Below are 20122 nucleotides of genomic sequence, written 5' to 3' on the forward strand. Positions count from 1 at the left end.
GAGAGAGAGAGAGGGAGGGAAGAGATATAGAGGGAATGAAGTAGAATGGTAGGAGGGGAGAGGGCGAGAGAAATAGAATAGGTATAGTATGCTGTGAAACAACAAAGCTTCAATGGATGTCAATCATTCAATGTGGAGGTATTTCTGCAGTGTTACTTTTAAGCTCTGTCTGATATGGTAGACTCTGAGGCAATGCTATGCCTGCCAAACTACAGCAACGAGAGAGAGAGCGAGAGCGAGAGAGAGAGAGAGAGAGAGAGAGAGAGAGAGAGAGAGAGAGAGAGAGAGAGAGAGAGAGAGTATACTGTAGACTACTTTATCACTGACCTCAACCCAGCATCTCTCAGATCATTCACAGTCAGCCCACTGACACTCCTATCAGACAACAGCAAAATCACAGTCTACTTGACCAGAGAAATACTCAATCATGAGGCATCAAAGTCAAAGGAACTGAGTAATATTAAGAGATGCTATAGATGGAAGGAATGTAGTGTGGAAACCTACCAGAAAAGAATTAGGCAACAACAAATAAATCCCTTCTTAACAACTTCATGGACAAAACATTTCACTGTAATAGTGAAGGTGTAAATTTGGCAGTAGAAAATGTTAACAGTATATTTGACCTCTCAGCTTCTCTATCTAATCTAAAAATGTCAAACAGAAAACCGAAGAAAATTAACAACAATGACAAATGTTTTGATGAAGAATGCAAAAACCTAAGAAAGAAATTGAGAAACTTGTCCAACCAAAAACATAGAGAAAAAACATAGAAAACATAGAAAACCTGAGCCAACGCCTTCACTATGGTGAATCAAAAACAATACAGAAATACACTACGGGAAAAAAAGGAACGTCACGTCAGAAATCAGCTCAATGTAATTGAAGAATCCATAGACTCTAACCACTTCTGGGAAAATTGGAAAACACTAAACAAACAACAACATAAAGAATTATCTATCCAAAATAGAGATGTATGGGTAAACCACTTCTCCAATCTATTTGGAATACAAATACAACTCTTAGAATCAACTATTAAAGACTACCAGAACCCACTGGATTCTCCAATTACCTTGAATGAACTACAGAACAAAATAAAAACCCTCCAACCCAAAAAGGCCTGTGGTGTTGATGGTATTCTCAATGAAATGATAAAATATACAGACAACAAATTCCAATTGGCTATAATAAAACTCTTTAACATCATCCTTAGCTCTGGCATCTTCCCCAACACCCCAATCCACAAAAGTGGAGACAAATTTGACCCCAATAACTACCGTGGGATATGCGTCAACAGCAAACTTGGGAAAATCCTCTGCATTATCATTAACAGCAGACTCGTACATTTCCTCAGTGAAAACAAAGTACTGAGCAAATGTCAAATTGGCTTTTTACCAAATTATCATACAACAGACCATGTATTCACCCTGCACACCCTAATTGACAAACAAACAAACCAAAACAAAGACAAAGTCTTATCATGCTTTGTTGATTTCAAAAAGCCTTTGACTCAATTTGGCATGAGGGTCTGCTATACAAATTGATGGAAAGTGGTGTTGGGGGAAAAACAAACAATATTATAAAATCCATGTACACAAACAACAAGTGCATGGTTAAAATAGGCAAAAAACACAAACATTTCTTCCCACAAGGCTGTGGGGTGAGACAGGGATGCAGCTTACGCCCCACCCTCTTCAACATACACTGCTCAAAAAAATAAAGGGAACACTTAAACAACACAATGTAACTCCAAGTCAATCACACTTCTGTGAAATCAAACTGTCCACTTAGGAAGCAACACTGATTGACAATACATTTCACATGCTGTTGTGGCAAGGAATAGACAACCAGGTGGAAATTTCATATGGCATTAGCAAGACACCCCAATTAAAGGAGTGGTTCTGCAGGTGGTGACCACAGACCACTTTCTCAGTTCCTATGCTTCCTGGCTGATGTTTTGGTCACTGTTGAATGCTGGCGGTGCTTTTCACTCTATGTGTAGCATGAGAGCGGAGTCTACAACCCACACAAAGTGCCTCCAGGTAGTGCAGCTCAATCCAGGATGGCACATCAATGCGAAGCTGTGGCAAGAAGGTTTGCTGTGTCTGTCAGCGTAGTGTCCAGAGCATGGAGGCCGTACCAGGAGACAGGCCAGTACATCAGGAGACGTGGAGGGGCCGTAGGAGGGCAACACGCCAGCAGCAGGACCGCTACCTCCGCCTTTGTGCAACGAGGAGCAGGAGGAGCATGCCGAGAGCCCTGCCAAAATGACCTCCAGCGAGGCCACAAATGTGCATGTGTCTGCTCAAACGGTCAGAAACAGACTCCATGAGGGTGGTATGAGGGCCCGACGTCCACAGGTGGGGGTTGTGCTTACAGCCCAACACCGTGCAGGACATTTGGCATTTGCCAGAGAACACCAACATTGTCAAATTTGCCAACTGGCGCCCTGTGCTCTTCACAGATGAAAGCAGGTTCACACTGAGCAACAGTGACAGACGTGACCAGAGTCTGGAGACGCCGTGGAGAACGTTCTGTGCCTGCAACATCCTCCAGCATGACCGGTTTGGCGTGGGTCAGTCATGGTGTGGGGTGCATTTCTTTGGGGGCCAACATCGCCCTCCATGTGCTCGCCAGAGGTAGCCTGACTGCCATTAGGTACGAGAATGAGATCCTCAGACCCTTGTGAGACCATAATGCTGATGCGGTTGGCCCTGGGTTCCTCCTAATGCAAGACAATGCTAGACCCTCAAAATGTGGCTGGAGTGTGTCAGCAGTTCCTGCAAGAGGAAGGCATTGATGCTATGGACTGGCCCGCCCGTTCCCCAGACCTGAATCCAATTGAGCACATCTGGGACATCATGTCTCGCTCCATCCACCAACGCCATGTTGCACCACAGACTGTCCAGGAGTTGGCGGATYCTTTAGTCCAGGTCTGGGAGGAGATCCCTCAGGAGACCATCCGCCACCTCATCAGGAGCATGCCCAGGCGTTGTAGGGAGGTCATACAGGCACGTGGAGGCCACGCACACTACTGAGCCTCATTTTGACTTGTTTTAAGGACATTACATCAAAGTTGGATCAGCCTGTAGTGTGGTTTTTTACTTTAATTTTGAGTGTGACTCCAAATCCAGACCTCCATGGGTTGATAAATTTGATTTCCATTGATCATTTTTGTGTGATTTTGTTGTCAGCACATGTAAAGAAAAAATGTAAAGAAAAAAGTATTTAATAAGAATATTTCATTCATTCAGATCTAGGATGTGTTATTTTAGTGTTCCCTTTATTTTTTTGAGCAGTGTATATATCATCGAGGGCACTAGAAAAGTCAGCAGCACCCGGCCTCACTCTACTAGAATCTGATGTCAAATGTCTACTGTTTGCTGATGATCTGGTGCTTCTGTCACACACCAAGGAGGGCATACAGCAGCACCTAGATCTTCTGCCCAGATTCTGCCAGACCTGGGCCATGACAGTAAATCTCAGTAAGACCAGAATAATGGTGTTCCAAAAAAGGTCCAGTCAACAGGACCACAAATACAAATTCCATGTAGACACCGTTGACCTAGAGCACACAAAAAACGATACATACCTTGGCCTAAACATCAGTGCCACAGGTAACTTCCACAAAGCTGTCAACGATATGAGAGACAAGGCAAGAAGGGTATTCTAAGCCATCAAAAGGAACATCAAATTTGACATACCAATTAGGATCTGGCTAAAAATAGTTTTATGCAGAATGTATGCAGAAGAGTCCCCTAAGCAAGCTGGTCCTGGGGCTCTGTTCACAAACACAAACAGACCCACAGAGCCCCAGGACAGCAACACAATTAGACCCAACTGAATCATGAGAAAACAAAAAGATAATTACTTGACACATTGGAAAGAATAAAAAAATAAACAGAGCAAACTAGAATACTATTTGGCCCTAAACAGAGAGTACACAGTGGCAGAATACCTGACTACTGTGAATGACCAAAACTTAAGGAAAGCTTTGACTATGTACAGACTCAGTGAGCATAGCCTTGCTATTGAGAAATGCAGCCACAAAATGAGATGGAAACTGACCTGCACTTCCTAACCTCCTGCCAAATGTATGACCATATTAGAGACACATATTTCCCCCAGATTACACAGATCCACGAAGAATTCGAAAACAAACCCAATTTTGATAAACTCTCATATCTACTGGGTGAAATACCACAGTGTGCCATCACAGCAGCAATATTTGTGACCTCTTGCCACAAGAAAAGGGCAACCAGTGAAGAACAAACACCATTGTAAATACAATCCATATTTATGTTTATTTATTTTCCCTTTTGTACTTTAATAACCATTTGCACATCATTACAACACTGTATATATACATAATACGACATTTGTATTGTCTTTATTATTTTGGAACTTCTGTCAGTGTAACGTTTACTGTTCATTTTTACTGTTTATTTCACTTTTGAATATGATCTATTTTACTTGTTTTGGCAACGTTACCATATGTTTCCCATGCCAATAAAGCCCCTTGAATTGAATTGCATTGAGAGAGAGAGAGAGGGAAAGAGAAATGGGGAGGGAGAGATGGGGAAGAAGAGTGGGAAAAGAGAGAGAGAGGGTCTGTAGAGCAGAAGTAAGGGGCCTGCATGGGAACTGAATACAGAACAGGAACACTGCTACAATCTAGCTGAATACAATGCATACTACTTACAGTATATAACATTGACCCCTTCCTCCCCCTTCTGACAAAATAAACAGTCACTTCTAATGGCTACTGTTGTTCAAGGCTTTTCATAGGGTTCAGTATCAACCTTTTGATGCCAGCTATGAGGTACTCTGACTGTAAAAAGGCCATGAAAATACACAGTAACAAGATGATTGATTTACCAATACTTAACTGCTGACTGGCTTCATTATAAACATTGCTTTGGGATGTTGGTGCTGATAAAACAATTGAGTGGTCCTTTTTGACAAGGTTTGAAATGAGGTAGGGATCAGTCAGGTTAATATTAGGACTACCAGACATGTCTGTAGTCTGCTCACGCACGCACGCGCACGCACACACACACACACACACACAACACACCCACACACACACACACACAACACACACCACCACACACAACCACAACACACAACACACACACACACACACACACACACCACACACACACACACACACACACACACACACACACACACACACACACACACACACACACACACACACAGCAACACACACACAACCCCTAACCCCTAACCCCTCTCCCACTTAAAACATTTTGGTTCGATTAATGGTATCTTGGCAGAAAACAATATTCTTCAGTCAAAAAGGATCATTCAGTTGTTTCAGACCCTCATTTCAGACCTTTGTTAGTATGTCACTAACACCTGTCACACCACACAGGCCACCCTTAACCACCTTTACTGGTCACACACTTTTATACCAGTAGGTCTGTGCAGCTATAGCCTCAAGAGTGAATCCTAAATGGCACCCTATCCCTATATATTTCTATGTTGGTGCTCTTGGTATGGTTCCCAATTAGAGGCAGCTGATGTTCGTTGTCTCTAATTGGGGAGGAAAAGTTTTACTTTTGGTGAAGATGGGACCTTCAGGGCGGAGGGATATTTTTCACTGAGGGCCTATTTCATTCGTTTCTTATGATGTAACTGTGGCAACATTATATACAGAGACCTGTTTCCTATGTTAAATGAATGAAATAGGCCCTCAGTGAAAAATATCCCTCCGCCCTGAAGGTCCCATCCTCACTCCGAGCCAAAAGTAAAACTAGAAACAACAACATATGTAGGCAGGTAGGACATTTGGTTACTTGGAGTTTTGGGAACGTACGTTTTTTATTTCCCATTGGTTCAGGGAACGAAGCCATAAGTTTCCTGACCGTTAAATTTGAACGTTTTCTAAACGTTTTTGCCTATTCTGGGAATGTACATTTTTAGGCTATAGAGAGGTTCTGAGAACATTTTTCTATGGTTCCCTGAAATGTTTTATTAGCTGTCTGAGAACGGAAATTATAGGTTATTTCAAGGTAATTAAATAACATTCTGAGAACATGTTTCAATACGTCTTTTAATAACACTGCTAGCTTAGTTTGGGTTAACTGATGTTAACTTCTCTGGGATAGGTGGCAGTATTTTCACATCCGGATGAAAAGCAGTCCAAAGTAAACTGCCTGCTACTCAGGCCCAGAAGCTAAGATATGCATATTATTAGTAGATTTTGATAGAAAACACTCTGAAGTTTCTAAAACTGTTTGAATCATGTCTGTGAGTATAACATAACTTATTTGGCATGCAAAACCCCGAGGACAAACCATTCTGATTTCTTTTTTTTGAGGTCACTCTCTTTTCAATGGGATTTCATTGGGAATCGAGATTTCTAAGGGACCTTCTTGCAGTTCCTATCGCTTCCACTGGATGTCAACAGTCTTTAGAAATTGGTTGAGGTTTTTCCTTTGAGAAATGAAGAAGTAACACTGTTCAGAACGAGGGTAGAGAGAAGTGTACTCTTTGTTAGAGGCGCGTGACCTGAAAGCTAGCTACACTTTGTTTTCCTCCGGTATTGAACACAGATCATCCCGTCATCATTATTTACGTAAAAAAATACCTAAAGTTGTATTACAAAAGTAGTTTGAAATGTTTGGACAAAGCTTACAGGTAACAGGTAAAAACTGTGTTTTTCTGGATCAAATGCGCCAAATAAATGAACATTTTGGATATATATATCGACGGAATTAATCGAACAAAAGGACAATTTGTGAAGTTTATGGGACATATTGGAGTGCCAACAGAAGAAGCTCGTCAAAGGTAAGGCATGAATTATATCTTTATTTCTGCGTTTTGTGTCGCGCCTGGAGGGTTGAAATATGATGGTCTGTGTTTGTTTGCTTGGGTGCTATCCCCAGATAATAGCATCGTTTGCTTTCGCCGTAAAGCATTTTTTAGCATTTTTTATTCACAACAAGTGTAGCTTTAATTTGGTATATTGAATGTGTGATTTCATCAAAATTTATTTTTTGAATTTGGCGCTCTGCATTTTCACTGGATGTTGGCCAGTTGGGACGCTAGCGTCCCACATATCCCAGAGAGATTAAGCATTAAACTGTATGTCACGCCGAAGTCGGGTCCTCTCCTTGTTCGGGTGGCGCTCGGCGGTCGGCGTCGCCGGTCTTCTAGCCATCATCGATCCACTTTTCATTTTCCATGTGTTTCATCTTGTTTTTCCTCACACCTGGTTTCAATTCTCTCAATCATTTGTTGTGTATTTAACCCTCTGTTCCCCCCATGTCTTTGTGTGGGATTGTTTATTGTAAGTGCTTGTGCACGTGTTGATTAGTGCGCAACGGGTTTTTGTACCCAAATGTCTTGTTATTTTTATGCCGTGGGTTTTGCTATTAAACTGCTCCGGCTATTACCAAGTTCTGCTCTCCTGCGTCTGACTTCCCTGCCACCGATTACGCACCCCTTACACTGTAGGATTTTAATATTCAGATATTTTTTTTCAGGCCATTTGAATGTATGGTATATTTCCATGGGTATGGCTCATGTTATAATAAGGAGGGATGATGATTCATTCAGAGGAGAATGGTACAATTTACCAACTTATTAGCTAGATGAGTTTGTGTTCCATGGTGAACATTATTCTTTAAAAAKTTGCTTTCGAGATAGTTAATTGCGTTTTGTTTGAATATATGAAACCTTTTAAGTAACTGTATGCTGTTTTCAGTTTGTCGAGTCTGAGGAGGATAGCCATTTAATTCAAAGACGGAGGACATTTTCTATTTTTTCATGTCCTCTTAAAAGGGACAAAATAAATACAAAATCAGTAATATGGGCAAATTCTATTAGGATCGTTTCATCTTTGTTTTATCTGCATATTTTCCTGATGAGGAGAAGCAGCATGGCACGCCTTCTCTTCTGCAAGCGTAAGCAAGCCTGCTTATCAGATATTTTCATTAATGTGATTGATTGCGGAGGGTTGCTAAAAAGCTTCTGGACAGCCCTTTGAGTTAGTGCCCCCTTGTTATCTTGTTTTCTTTTATTCCAGATCTAATTGTGCTGCCCTAAGACAAACGATATGCAGAATAGTAGTCGTCTCACCGCTGCCGCCGCACGATGCAAAGGCAGACTGGGTCATTACGACCTGTTGCTGGTAGTGGTAGTGACTGATCTCCCCTGGTACCGAACTGTCTGTTCAAGCAGTTGGCATACAGTTCGGACACTCATCGGTACAACACAAGACACGCAGAGGTCTATTCACAGTCCCCGGGTCCAGAACAGAGGCTGGGAAAAGCACAGTATAAATTGAGCAATGGCTACATGGAACTCTCCACCACCCCAAGGAAAGCCAAGCTAGGAATTAAACCAGTTTAAAAAAACAGATAAAAGAACACCTTACTGCACAAAGGGGACTGTGAAGAGACACAGCCATTTTATATATATTGTATTGTAATTTGCACTGTACTATGTATTAGACATAGATATTGTGTGTACGTACTGATATGTAGGCTGTGTGTGACATTATAAAATGTATTTCAGTCCTTGACTAATAATGTTCCCTACTATGTATTATGTCATGTTTCATGTGGACTCCAGGAGTTAGCTGATGCTTCTGCAGTGGCCAATGGGGACCCTAATAAATACTAAATACCAAAGAATAGAGGGAAGAGGAGCTGCATCCATTAATTTCCTCATCTTCAGATAGGCATCAGAATTTATGATGGACTCTGATGCCTTTTATAAAGTGGGATCCTATCGAACCACCTAGACAGAAGTCAGTCAATGTCTGTCAATTGTCCTGGTGTCCCACGGGGAGACATGTTTCTTTGTAGCTCTGCACTAACACACCTGCTTCAAAAAGTATCTCAATATACTGTGTAATAACCTTTGATATGCGCTGCCTGTCATCAGCGTTATAATAACAATCAATTCTGAGAAAAAGCTAACACTGTTTCGTCCTCAAAGCACATCAAAACTTCATACATTTTCCTCACAGAGCCCAGTCATTAATTAACTAACGCAGATGTGATGGCCATAACAAAATAATAAAAAAGAACAAAAAAATAACTGTGGTTACTTGAGTTCCTTCTCCATTATAATTCCATTCTAGTCATTTTGTGATTGTTTGCTCCATAACTGTTCTATAACTGGTTCATACTGTACTGTAAAGTCCAAATACACACCTACTTTAGGGACATGTTCCTGGATACAGATGAAGCCTGGTCTTGGACTATGAAGCCCTTTCAATGGAGAATCTCCTGTTTGTGATCATCTAGTTAGTGAGTATTTTATTGGCTTAGAGAGAATAAATATGGCAGTTTTGATTGGAACATTCAAGGGCTAAAGTAACTAACTAACTAACTGGGTCATGTGAGAAAACAATGGGGATTCCAGCCATGAAAGCTCTAAAGCAGCAATAACAATAGACCAATCTGAATGTATGGCACACAGACCCAGAATCAACCCTTTCCATAAGTTTCCCCTATTTCCTATAATCACTTGCCAGAGAAACTGGTTGCATTCACCCGGCTCCATGCATGGATTGCTTTAAATTCCCTCTTTCCCTCGTTCTTTTCTCTCCTGAAAAACATCCATGCCTGTGAATGAGTGACACCGCTTTGAATCCCTGTCTATGATTTTAAATATTCCATTCAAATGCACATAAATGAATTCAAAATAAGTACCAGCAGGAATAAATTAGCCTTCTTCTAATTAGGCGCTAAGCTATCTTTGAATGTCAGATCTTAAGGAGGAGGGTTTCATTGGAAGGCAGTACAGTACGGTACCGGAGCTGAGGGTCTGTTCTGAAACCTGCTGAGAGTGTGTGTGTATGTGTGTATGTGTGTGTGAGTGTGTGTATGCGTATATAACCCACTCCTCAGCCTCCTCTCAGCTTCACACACACAGGCCCTAGTCATGGATCATGTTAGTGCCTTTGTATCCCTGTTAGCTGGTAGCTAGGCTATCCATCCCTCAGCTATAGCGCTGGTCATGCCCCTCTTTAAGAGGCTGAGAGGTGTGAAGGGGGTGTTGCCTCTATGTCTGAGAGACCTGACAGATATAGAGGATGGGACCAAAGGAGGCTGGTGGAATGATCTATAGGAGGACGGGCTCATTGTAATGTCTGGACTGAACATGTGGTTTCCATATGTTTGACGTGTTTGAAACCATTCCACCCATTCCACTCCAGGGATTACCATGAGCCCGTTCTCCCCAATTAAGGTGTTAACAACCTCCTGTGGATGGGCCTCATGTTCCTTGCCTTCTAAGGAAAATTGGATAGGTGTGTTGAGAGGAAGAGAAGTGTGGAGTGGATAGAGAGAAAGTGCACCCGTAGAAAGAAAGGTGCTGGAACCTAAAAGGGTTACCGGCTGTACACATAGGAGTACTCTTCGAAGAACCATTTTTGGTACCCGATAGAACCCTTTTGGGTTCCATGTAGAACCCGTTCCACAGACGGTTCTACATGAAACCCAAAAGGGTTCTGGAGGAGAAAGAAATGCACACCTGTTTAGGCGAGGTGCTGGCTAGTGGAGTAGAACACCTGTTTAGGCGAGGTGCTGGCTAGTGGAGTAGAACACCTGTTTAGGCGAGGTGCTGGCTAGTGGAGTAGAACACCTGTTTAGGCGAGGTGCTGGCTAGTGGAGTAGAAGACTTGAAAAACAACAGGAGAGCCGTAGAGTCTTGTATCTATGATTGTATGTTATCCAGTCATGTTTTTTACATGTTGTATTTATATCTGCCACACCCGGCCATGATTACAGACACCTGTGTAGGTCCTTTGACACTATATAAACTAGTGACCCGCATAGTTTGTCATTACTATAACGACGTACTCTGAGAGTCGGGAAGCAAGTTAAGGGAGTGAATATACTTAATAAATAAACTAACACGAACAGTGCACCAACATGACACAGATACAGAAACAACGACGACTGGGGAAGACACCAAAGGGAGTGACATATAAAGGGCAGGTAATCAAGGAGGTGATGGAGTCCAGGTGAGTGTCATTATGCGCAGATGCGCGTAACGCTGGTGACAGGTGTGTGCCATAACGAGCAGCCTGGTGACCTAGAGGCCGGAGAGGGAGCATATGTGACAAATACAACCTGATGAAGACAGCTTGTCTGTCAAAACGTTGGGTTATTCAATTTTTGCATCTGAGCTCCAAGAGCGTGCAGCTCTCCTTTTCTTACACAAAGGTTTCCACCTGGAACCAAAAAGGGTTTTCCTATCGGGACAGCCGATAACCCTTTTGGAAACTTTTTTTCTATCAGTGTGGGAAAGATTAGATCCATTGAGGCTGCTGTTCTGTTACACACATGCTGTAGGTGAGCACAAGCAAATAGACATTGAGTGTGGTCTTGTTTGAATGAGGCAAAGAGATAGACCTGCCACATAAACAATCACAGGTATATCATTCAAATCAAAATCAAATCAAATTGTATTAGTCACATGATCCGAGTACAACAAGTGTAGACCTTACAGTGAAATGCTTACTTACGAGCCCCTAACCAACAATGCAGTTTAAAAAAAATACAAATAAGAAATAAAAGTTACAAGTAATTAAAGAGCAGCAGTAAAATAATAATAGCGAGACTATATACTATATACAGGGGGGTACCGGTACAGAGTCAATGTGCGGGGGCACTGGTTAGTTGAGGTAATATGTACATGTAGTTAGAGTTATTAAAGTGACTATGCATAGATGATAACAGAGAGGAGCAGCAGGATAGAAGGGGGGGGGGGGGGGGCAATGCAAATAGTCTGTGTTCTTATGGCTTGGGGATAGAAGCTGTTTAGAAGCCTCTTGGACCTAGACTTGGAACTCCGGTACCGCTTGCCGTGGTAGCAGAGAGAACAGTCTATGACTAGGCTGGCTGGAGTCTTTGACAATTTTTAGAGCCTTCCTCTGACACCGCCTGGTATAGAGGTCCTGGATGGCAGACCATTCAAACACAGCATACACTACAGTTAAAAAGTTTGCTGTCACTTAGTTTTTTTAAAGAAAAGCATATTCTTTGTCCATTAAAATGACATCAAATTGACCAGAAATACAGTATAGACACTGTTAAAGTTGTAAATTACTATTGAAGCTGGAAATTGTGGATATTTTATGGAATATCTACATAGGAGTACAGAGGTCTATTATCAGCAACCATCACTCCTGTGTTCCAATGGCACGTTGTGTTAGCTAATCCAAGTTTATCATTTTAAAAGGATAATTCCATTCCATAAAAAAATCTGCAGTTTCCAGCTACAATAGTCATTTACAATGTCTACACCGTATTTCTGATCAATTTGATGTTATTTTAATGGACAAAAAATTAGCTTTTCTTTCAAAAACAAGGACATTTCTAAGTGACCTCAAACTTTTGAACAGTAGTGTACGAACAAACAAATATACAGAAAAGACACAAGCACCCCTAAACTAACACACACAGGCACGCTCCACACAACTCCACCCACACAAACCCCACCCCACACTCAAACAACCCTCTACTCACACTGTACGATGAGCTCCACCACAGCTTCCCTGGGCTTCACGTTGAACCCATTGAACTGGCTGGTCTGGCAGCGGTAGGAGCCGGTCATCTCTCTGGACACGTTGACAATCCGCAGCACCCCGTCGTAGCTCTCCACCTGCAGGGCCCCATCCGGCATGGGCGCTTCCTTATCGGCCCGAGACCACAGGATAATGGGCTTGGGCTTCCCTGAAACCAGACACTCGAGCTCCACCGTGTCACCCTCCCGGACCACCAGGGGGCTCTTACCCCGCGGCACTGTCAGGTTGGGAGGAACTAAGAAAGAGAAAAACAGAGGAGGGACTGATATGGGGCTCTAGAAAGTCGGCTGGCGGGGTAAGAGGGAATGGTCGACGGAGAGAGAGGTGGAGGGATGGGGAAGCGAATGAGCATCCATGTTGCGATGGATTTGATGGAGTTTGAGTTGAGTGCAGCTCCGTTGAGTATTTGGTCACATACACACAATGATAGTATGAGTTGAGTATCAGCAAGATACGCTGCTGGTATAGAGAACCATGCCACGGAGAAAGTTGGAGTGATGGCTATTAGCTTCGATCAAAGTAGCTAGAGAATAGTATGAAAAGTCACCAAGCATGGTAACCAACAGGGAAAGGGTTAAATGTAAGTTAGTGTTGTCACAATACCAGAATTCTGACTTCGAAACCGATACCAGGTTAGTATCACAATACTTGATACCAACACGATACTCGATAACAAAACGATACCAAAACGATACCACGGCAAAAAAAGGAAGATTTTTTTACATCAACATTTTTCAGACAGCTATGTATGCATTATTGAATCAATTATACAATCAATTTGACTTAATAGTTTATTTGAATGGTAAATCTCTATTGATAAATTGGGTAAATCAAGATGCAGTCCAGACTCCCAGTGCAGGCTAAGTGGGGAGCTAACATGATGCAGCTCAGACTCCCAGCGGAGGCTAAGTGGAGAGCTAACATGATGCAGTCCAGACTCCCAGCACAGGCTAAGTGGAGAGCTAACAAGATGCAGCCCAGTACTCCAGCGGAGGCTAAGTGGGGAGCTAACATGATGCAGCCCAGACTTCCAGCGGAGGCTAAGTGGGAGCTAACATGATGCACATCCAGACTCCCAGCACAGGCTAAGTGGGGAGCTAACATGATGCAGTCCAGACTCCCAGCACAGGCTAAGTGGAGAGCTAACAAGATGCAGCCCAGACTTCCAGCGGAGGCTAAGTGGGGAGCTAACATGATGCAGTCCAGACTCCCAGCAAGGCTAAGTGGAGAGCTAACAATGATGCAGCTCAGACTTCCAGCGCAGGCTAAGTGGAGAGCTAACATGATGCAGCCCAGACTTCCAGCGCAGGCTAAGTGGAGAGCTAACATGATGCAGCCCAAACTTCCAGCGCAGGCTAAGTGGGAGCTAACATGATGCAGCCCAGACTCCCAGTGCAGGCTAAGTGGGGAGCTAACATGATGCAGTCCAGACTCCCAGCACAGGCTAAGTGGAGAGCTAACAAGATGCAGCCCACACTTCCAGCGGAGGCTAAGTGGGGAGCTAACATGATGCAGCCCAGACTCCCAGCGCAGGCTAAGTGGGGAGCTAACATGATGCAGCCCAGACTTCCAGCGGAGGCTAAGTAGGGAGCTAACATGAGCAGCCCAGACTTCCAGCGCAGGCTAAGTGGGGAGCTAACATGATGCAGCCCAGACTCCCAGCGGAGGCTAAGTGGGGAGCTAACATGATGCAGCTCAGACTCCAGCGGAGGCTAAGTGGGAGCTAACATGATGCAGCTCAGACTCCCAGCGGAGGCTAAGTGGGGAGCTAACATGATGCAGCTCAGACTCCAGCGGAGGCTAAGTGGGAGCTACATGATGCAGCTCAGACTCCCAGCGGAGGCTAAGTGGGGAGCTAACATGATGCAGCTCAGACTCCCAGCGGAGGCTAAGTGGGGAGCTAACATGATGCAGTCCAGACTCCCAGCACAGGCTAAGTGGGGAGCTAACATGATGCAGTCCAGACTCCCAGCGCAGGCTAAGTGGGGAGCTAACATGATGCAGTCCAGACTCCCAGCACAGGCTAAGTGGAGAGCTAACAAGATGCAGCCCAGACTTCCAGCGGAGGCTAAGTGGGGAGCTAACATGATGCAGTCCAGACTCCCAGCACAGGCTAAGTGGGAGCTAACAAGATGCAGCCCAGACTTCAGCGGAGGCTAAGTGGGGAGCTAACATGATGCAGTCAGACTCCCAGCACAGGCTAAGTGGAGAGCTAACATGATGCAGCCCAGACTTCCAGCGCAGGCTAAGTGGGAGCTAACATGATGCAGCCCAGACTCCCAGTGCAGGCTAAGTGGGGAGCTAACATGATGCAGTCCAGACTCCCAGCACAGGCTAAGTGGAGAGCTAACAAGATGCAGCCCAGACTTCCAGCGGACGCTAAGTGGGGAGCTAACATGATGCAGCCCAGACTCCCAGCGCAGGCTAAGGGGGAGCTAACATGATGCAGCCCAGACTTCCAGCGGAGGCTAAGTGGGGAGCTAACATGATGCAGCCCAGACTTCCAGCGGAGGCTAAGTGGGGAGCTAACAAGATGCAGCCCAGACTTCCAGCGCAGGCTAAGTGGGGAGCTAACATGATGCAGCCCAGACTTCCAGCGGAGGCTAAGTGGGGAGCTAACATGATGCTGCCCAGACTCCCAGCGCAGGCTAAGTGGGGAGCTAACATGATGCAGTCCAGACTCCTAGCGCAGGCTAAGTGGGGAGCTAACAAGATGCAGGCTAAGTGAGGAGCTAACATGATGCAGATCAGACTCCCAGCGCAGGCTAAGTGGGGAGCTAACATGATGCAGCCCGAACTTCCAGCGCAGGCTAAGTGGGGAGCTAACATGATGCAGCCCAGACTCCCAGCGGAGGCTAAGTGGAGGCTAACATGATGCAGCTCAGACTCCCAGCGGAGGCTAAGTGGGGAGCTAACATGATGCAGCCCAGACTTCCAGCGCAGGGTAAGTGGGGAGCTAACATGATGCAGCTCAGACTCCAGCGAGGCTAAGTGGGGAGCCAACTGATGCAGCTCAGACTCCCAGCGGAGGCTAAGTGGGGAGCTAACATGATGCAGTCCAGACTCCCAGCACAGGCTAAGTGGGGAGCTAACATGATGAGTCAGTCCACGACTCTCCAGCGGCAGGCTAAGTGGGGAAGCCAATAACATATGCAGTCTCAGTAAACACTCCTGCAGCACCAGGCTATAGTGAAGAGCAGCAAACCTGAGATGCATTATCGCCACAGAACTTCCTATAGCGCGAGGTCTAAAGTTGGAGATGCTTAGAACATCCCATTTGCCGTACCAGACACCCCAGCACAGGCTAGGTGACGTGGAGACGTCTGACAACAAAGTAATGCCCGTCCAGCCCCCAAGCATGTAACTGTAGTCACCGCTGAGGGCCATAGCTTGACGCTGTATGTAGCCCCGTCGGTCATGCTAAACCTGAGTGAGCTAGGCCATCGTACAACGAAGGTCACTCTCGCAGCCAACAGCGCCTAAGTGGAGACGAAACATAACAGATGGCATGTGCGCAGCACCAGGGGGGTGACTTCCAGCGGGAGCCATCACATTCATGGGAAATGTTCCATTCCCAGTGTACAAGTAGCCATGTATGCAGCCAACATGTGCTTGTAACTTTACTCCCAGCGCAGGCTAAGTGGGCATCCCACAAGCAGAATGCTTGTGCAGCCGCAGACTGTCGCCATGCGGACGAGCTAAGTAGCGCGACATGGTATATCGCGGATGACAACACTGCAGATGAAGCAGTCGCCAGACCTGTTTCCCGTACTTCGGGCAGGAGCTAAGTACGTGGGTTAGAGCCCAACAAGCTAAGCCACGCCCTCCAGACGGGCAGCTAAGAAGTGGGGACTCCACAATGACGCCAAGGACCCAGGAGCTTCTCAGTCGAGCTAAGTGTCTGGAGCTAACATGATGCTTTTGCCACTCACTAGACTACCCCAGCGTGAGCACGCAGACACTCCAATTGTTGGGGACTGCGAAATCACTGATGTCATCCCAGATTATCTGCCAAGGCTAGGACAACCAGGCATAACGTGGACCACCGCGGAACACAGGGCTTTATTAACCAAAGATGCAGGCAAGTGAGGAGCTAACATGGATAGCGATGCACTGGAGAAGGACTCCCATGGCAGCCAGGGCTCCATATAAGTGCCAAAGCGACAGGCCTCAACATGAGTGTCTACCCAGACTTCCAGCGTCATCTAAGGGGGGAAGATGCTCAATAATGAATGCATGGCCAGACTCCCTGCAACAGCGCAGGCTAAGTGGGGACTAACAAGATGCAGCCAGACTCCCAGCGCCGACACCACAGCGCCTAAACCCAATTGGAGCTTAATTCATCTTGACACAGTCCAAGGCACTCCCCAGCGCATTGCTAAGTGGTGAACATCTCTAACATTGGTGACGCCTACGCCCTAGCGTCACGCCTCATGTGCGACGAGGCTAAGAGATGGTGCCCAGGCCTATCCGATCTGTAACAGCAAATGCATGACAGACACTAGTACTGCGCGAGGCGTTGGCGGAGCCTAAGGGGATCTACATGATGCAGCCCAAAACTCCCAGCGGAGGCTAAGTGCGGAGCTAAACATGATGCAGCTCAGACTCCAGCTGAGGCTAGTGGGGAGGCTAAACATGATGAGCCCAGACTCCCAGCGCAGGCTAAGTGGGAGCTAACATGATGCAGCCCAGACTGTCCAGCGCAGGCGAATGGCGAGCTAAAACAGGTGATGCCAGCCCAAGGAACTCCAGCGCAGGGCTAAGTGGGGAAGCTAACATGATGCAGTCCAGACTCCCAGCGCAGGCTAAGTGGGGAGCTAACATGATGCAGCCCAGACTCCCAGCGCAGGCTAAGTGGGGAGCTAACAAGATGCAGTCCAGACTCCCAGCGCAAGCTAAGTGGGGAGCTAACATGATGCAGCCCAGACTCCCAGCGCAGGCTAGCAATGAGTAGGTGGAGCAGGCACGGTGAGCACTGTAATAAGTGGTCAGCTGCGCTGATACACAGGCTTGATCCGTCAGAAACATTTGTCAAAAATCCCCCAAATAACACAAATTGTACTACCTAACTGTTTTAGTATGGAAAAACTACAGCAGTTTCGGTATACCGTGCAACACTAATGTAAGTAGGCAATGGAAAAACAATGAAGAGCTGAAAAGAATAAATATTTATTACAATAAAATAAAACTTAAAGGTAGAGTCAGCGATATTAAGTAGATGCACAAAGTAAAAAGCATAGTAGGTCAATTTCAAACATCAACTAAGAGCATTGGAGCGCGAGGCTAAACTTCTTCGCTGTTTTGGTCTCGTGGCTACCACGTTGTAAGAATGTGAAGCGTAACCCAAGCACATGCGCAGATACTGTGTGTGACTGAAGAAATGTGGCTTGGCCCCTAAAACCCTCACAAACTTTTACAGATGCACAATTGAGAGCATCTTGTCGGGCTGTATCACTGCCTGATATGGCAACTGCACCGCCCGCAACCGCAGGACTCTCCAGAGTGTGGTCTGGTCTGCCCAACGCATCACCGGGGGCCAACTACCTGCCCTCCAGGACACCTACAGCACCCGATGTCACAGGAAGGCCGAAAAGATCATCAAGGACATCAACCACCCGAGCCACAGCTGTTCACCCCGCTATCATCAAGAAGGTGAGGTCAGTACAGGTGTATCAACGCTGGGACCGAGACACTGAAATACAGCTTCTATCTCAAGGCCATCAGACTGATAAATAGCCATCACTAGAAGGCTTCCAACCAGTTACGCAACCCTGAACCTTAGAGGCTGCTGCCCTATATACATAGACTTGGAATCACTGGCCACTTTAATAATCGAACACTAGTCACTTTAATAATGTTTACATACTGCTTTACTCATGTCATAATATACTGTATTCTATTCTAATATATATTAGTCAATGCTATACCGACATTGATCGATCTAATATTTATATACATTACCGGTCAAAAGTTTGGACACACCTACTCATTCAACTGTTTTTCTTTATTTGTACTATTTTCTACATTGTAGAATAATTGTGAAGAATTCAAAACTATGAAATAACACGTATGGAATCATGTAGTAACCAAAAAAGTGTTAAACAAATCAAAATGTATTTTATATTTGAGATTCTTCAAAGTAGCCACCCTTTGCCTTGATGACATCTTTGCATACTCTTGGCATTCTCACAACCAGCTTCATGAGGTAGTCACCTGGAATGCAATTCAATTCATACGTGTGCCTTGTTAAAAGTTAATTTATGGAATTTCTTTCCTTCTTTATGCATTTGTGCCAATCAGTTGTGTTGTGACAAGGAAGGGGCAGAAGATAGCAATATTTGGTAAAAGATAAAGTCCATATTATGGCAAGAGCAGCTCAAATAACCAAAGAGAAACGATAGTCCATGATTACTTTAAGACATGAAGGTCAGTCAATCTGGAAAATTTCAAGAACTTTGAAAGTTTCTTCAAGTGCATTCACAAAAAATCTGAAGTGCTATGATGAAACTGGCTCTCATGAGGACCGCCATAGGAAAGGAAGACCCAGAGTTATCTCTGCTTCAGAGGATAAGTTCATTAGAGTTAACTGCACCTCAGTTTGCAGCCCAAATATATGCTTCACATAGTTCAAGTAACAGACACATCTCAACATCAACTCTTCAGAGGAGACTGTGTGAATCAGGCCTTCATGGTTGAATTGCTGCAAAGAAACCACTACTAAAGGACACCAATAAGAAGAATAGACTTGCTTGGGCCAAGAAACACAAGCAATGGACATTAGACCGGTGAAATTCTGTCCTTTGAGAAATTTGACCACCGTGGTCAACCACCGTGTCTTTGTGAGACGAAGAGTAGGTGAATGGATGATCTCCATTTCTATGATTCCCACTGTGAAGCATGGAGGAGGAGGTGTGATGGTGTGGGGGTGCTTTGCTGGTGACACTGTCTGTGATTTATTTAGAATTCAAGGCTTAATCAGTATGGTTACCACAGCATTCTACAGCGATATGCCATCCAACTGGTTTGCGCTTAGTGGCAGTATCATTTTTGTTTTTCAACAGGACAATGACCCAACACACCTCCAGGCTGTGTAAGGGCTATTTGACCAAGAAGAAGAGTGATGGATTGCTGCATCAGATGACCTGGCCTTCACAATCACCCAACCTCAACACAATTGAGATGGATTGGGATGAGTTGGACCGCTGAGTGAAGGAAAAGCAACCAAAAAGCAGTCAGCATATGTGGGAACTCCTTCAGGACTGTTGGAAAAGCATTCCAGGTGAAGCTGGTTGAGAGAATGCCAAGAGTGTGCAAAGCTGTCATCAAGGAACAGGAGAAGATGAGGCATCTCGGCAATGGTATTGTCCGTTTGTCTCTTAAAGAATAGGTTATGGTCGGGTTGAATATATTATCGATTATGTTTTTGTTAAAAAACAACTGAGGATTTGATTACTAAAAAACATTTGACACTCGTTTCTACGACCATTTACGGATACTTCTATTTTGGAATTCTTCGTCGAACGGAAACATCGGCTTTGGTTTTGCTCACAT

At 44.8% G+C, this 20122-nt stretch overlaps 1 protein-coding gene across 1 annotated transcript in view; it reads right to left on the minus strand.

The window, feature by feature from the left end:
* Positions 1 to 20122, minus strand: part of LOC112068313 (MAM domain-containing glycosylphosphatidylinositol anchor protein 2-like) — a 381767-nt gene that overhangs the window by 121458 nt on the left and 240187 nt on the right. The window contains 1 exon segment of the mRNA XM_070438102.1: positions 12513 to 12806. Coding sequence (XP_070294203.1) covers positions 12513 to 12806 — 294 coding nt within the window.

Source organism: Salvelinus sp. IW2-2015, unplaced genomic scaffold (genome assembly GCF_002910315.2).
Source record: "Salvelinus sp. IW2-2015 unplaced genomic scaffold, ASM291031v2 Un_scaffold396, whole genome shotgun sequence".
Lineage (NCBI taxonomy): Eukaryota > Metazoa > Chordata > Actinopteri > Salmoniformes > Salmonidae > Salvelinus > Salvelinus sp. IW2-2015.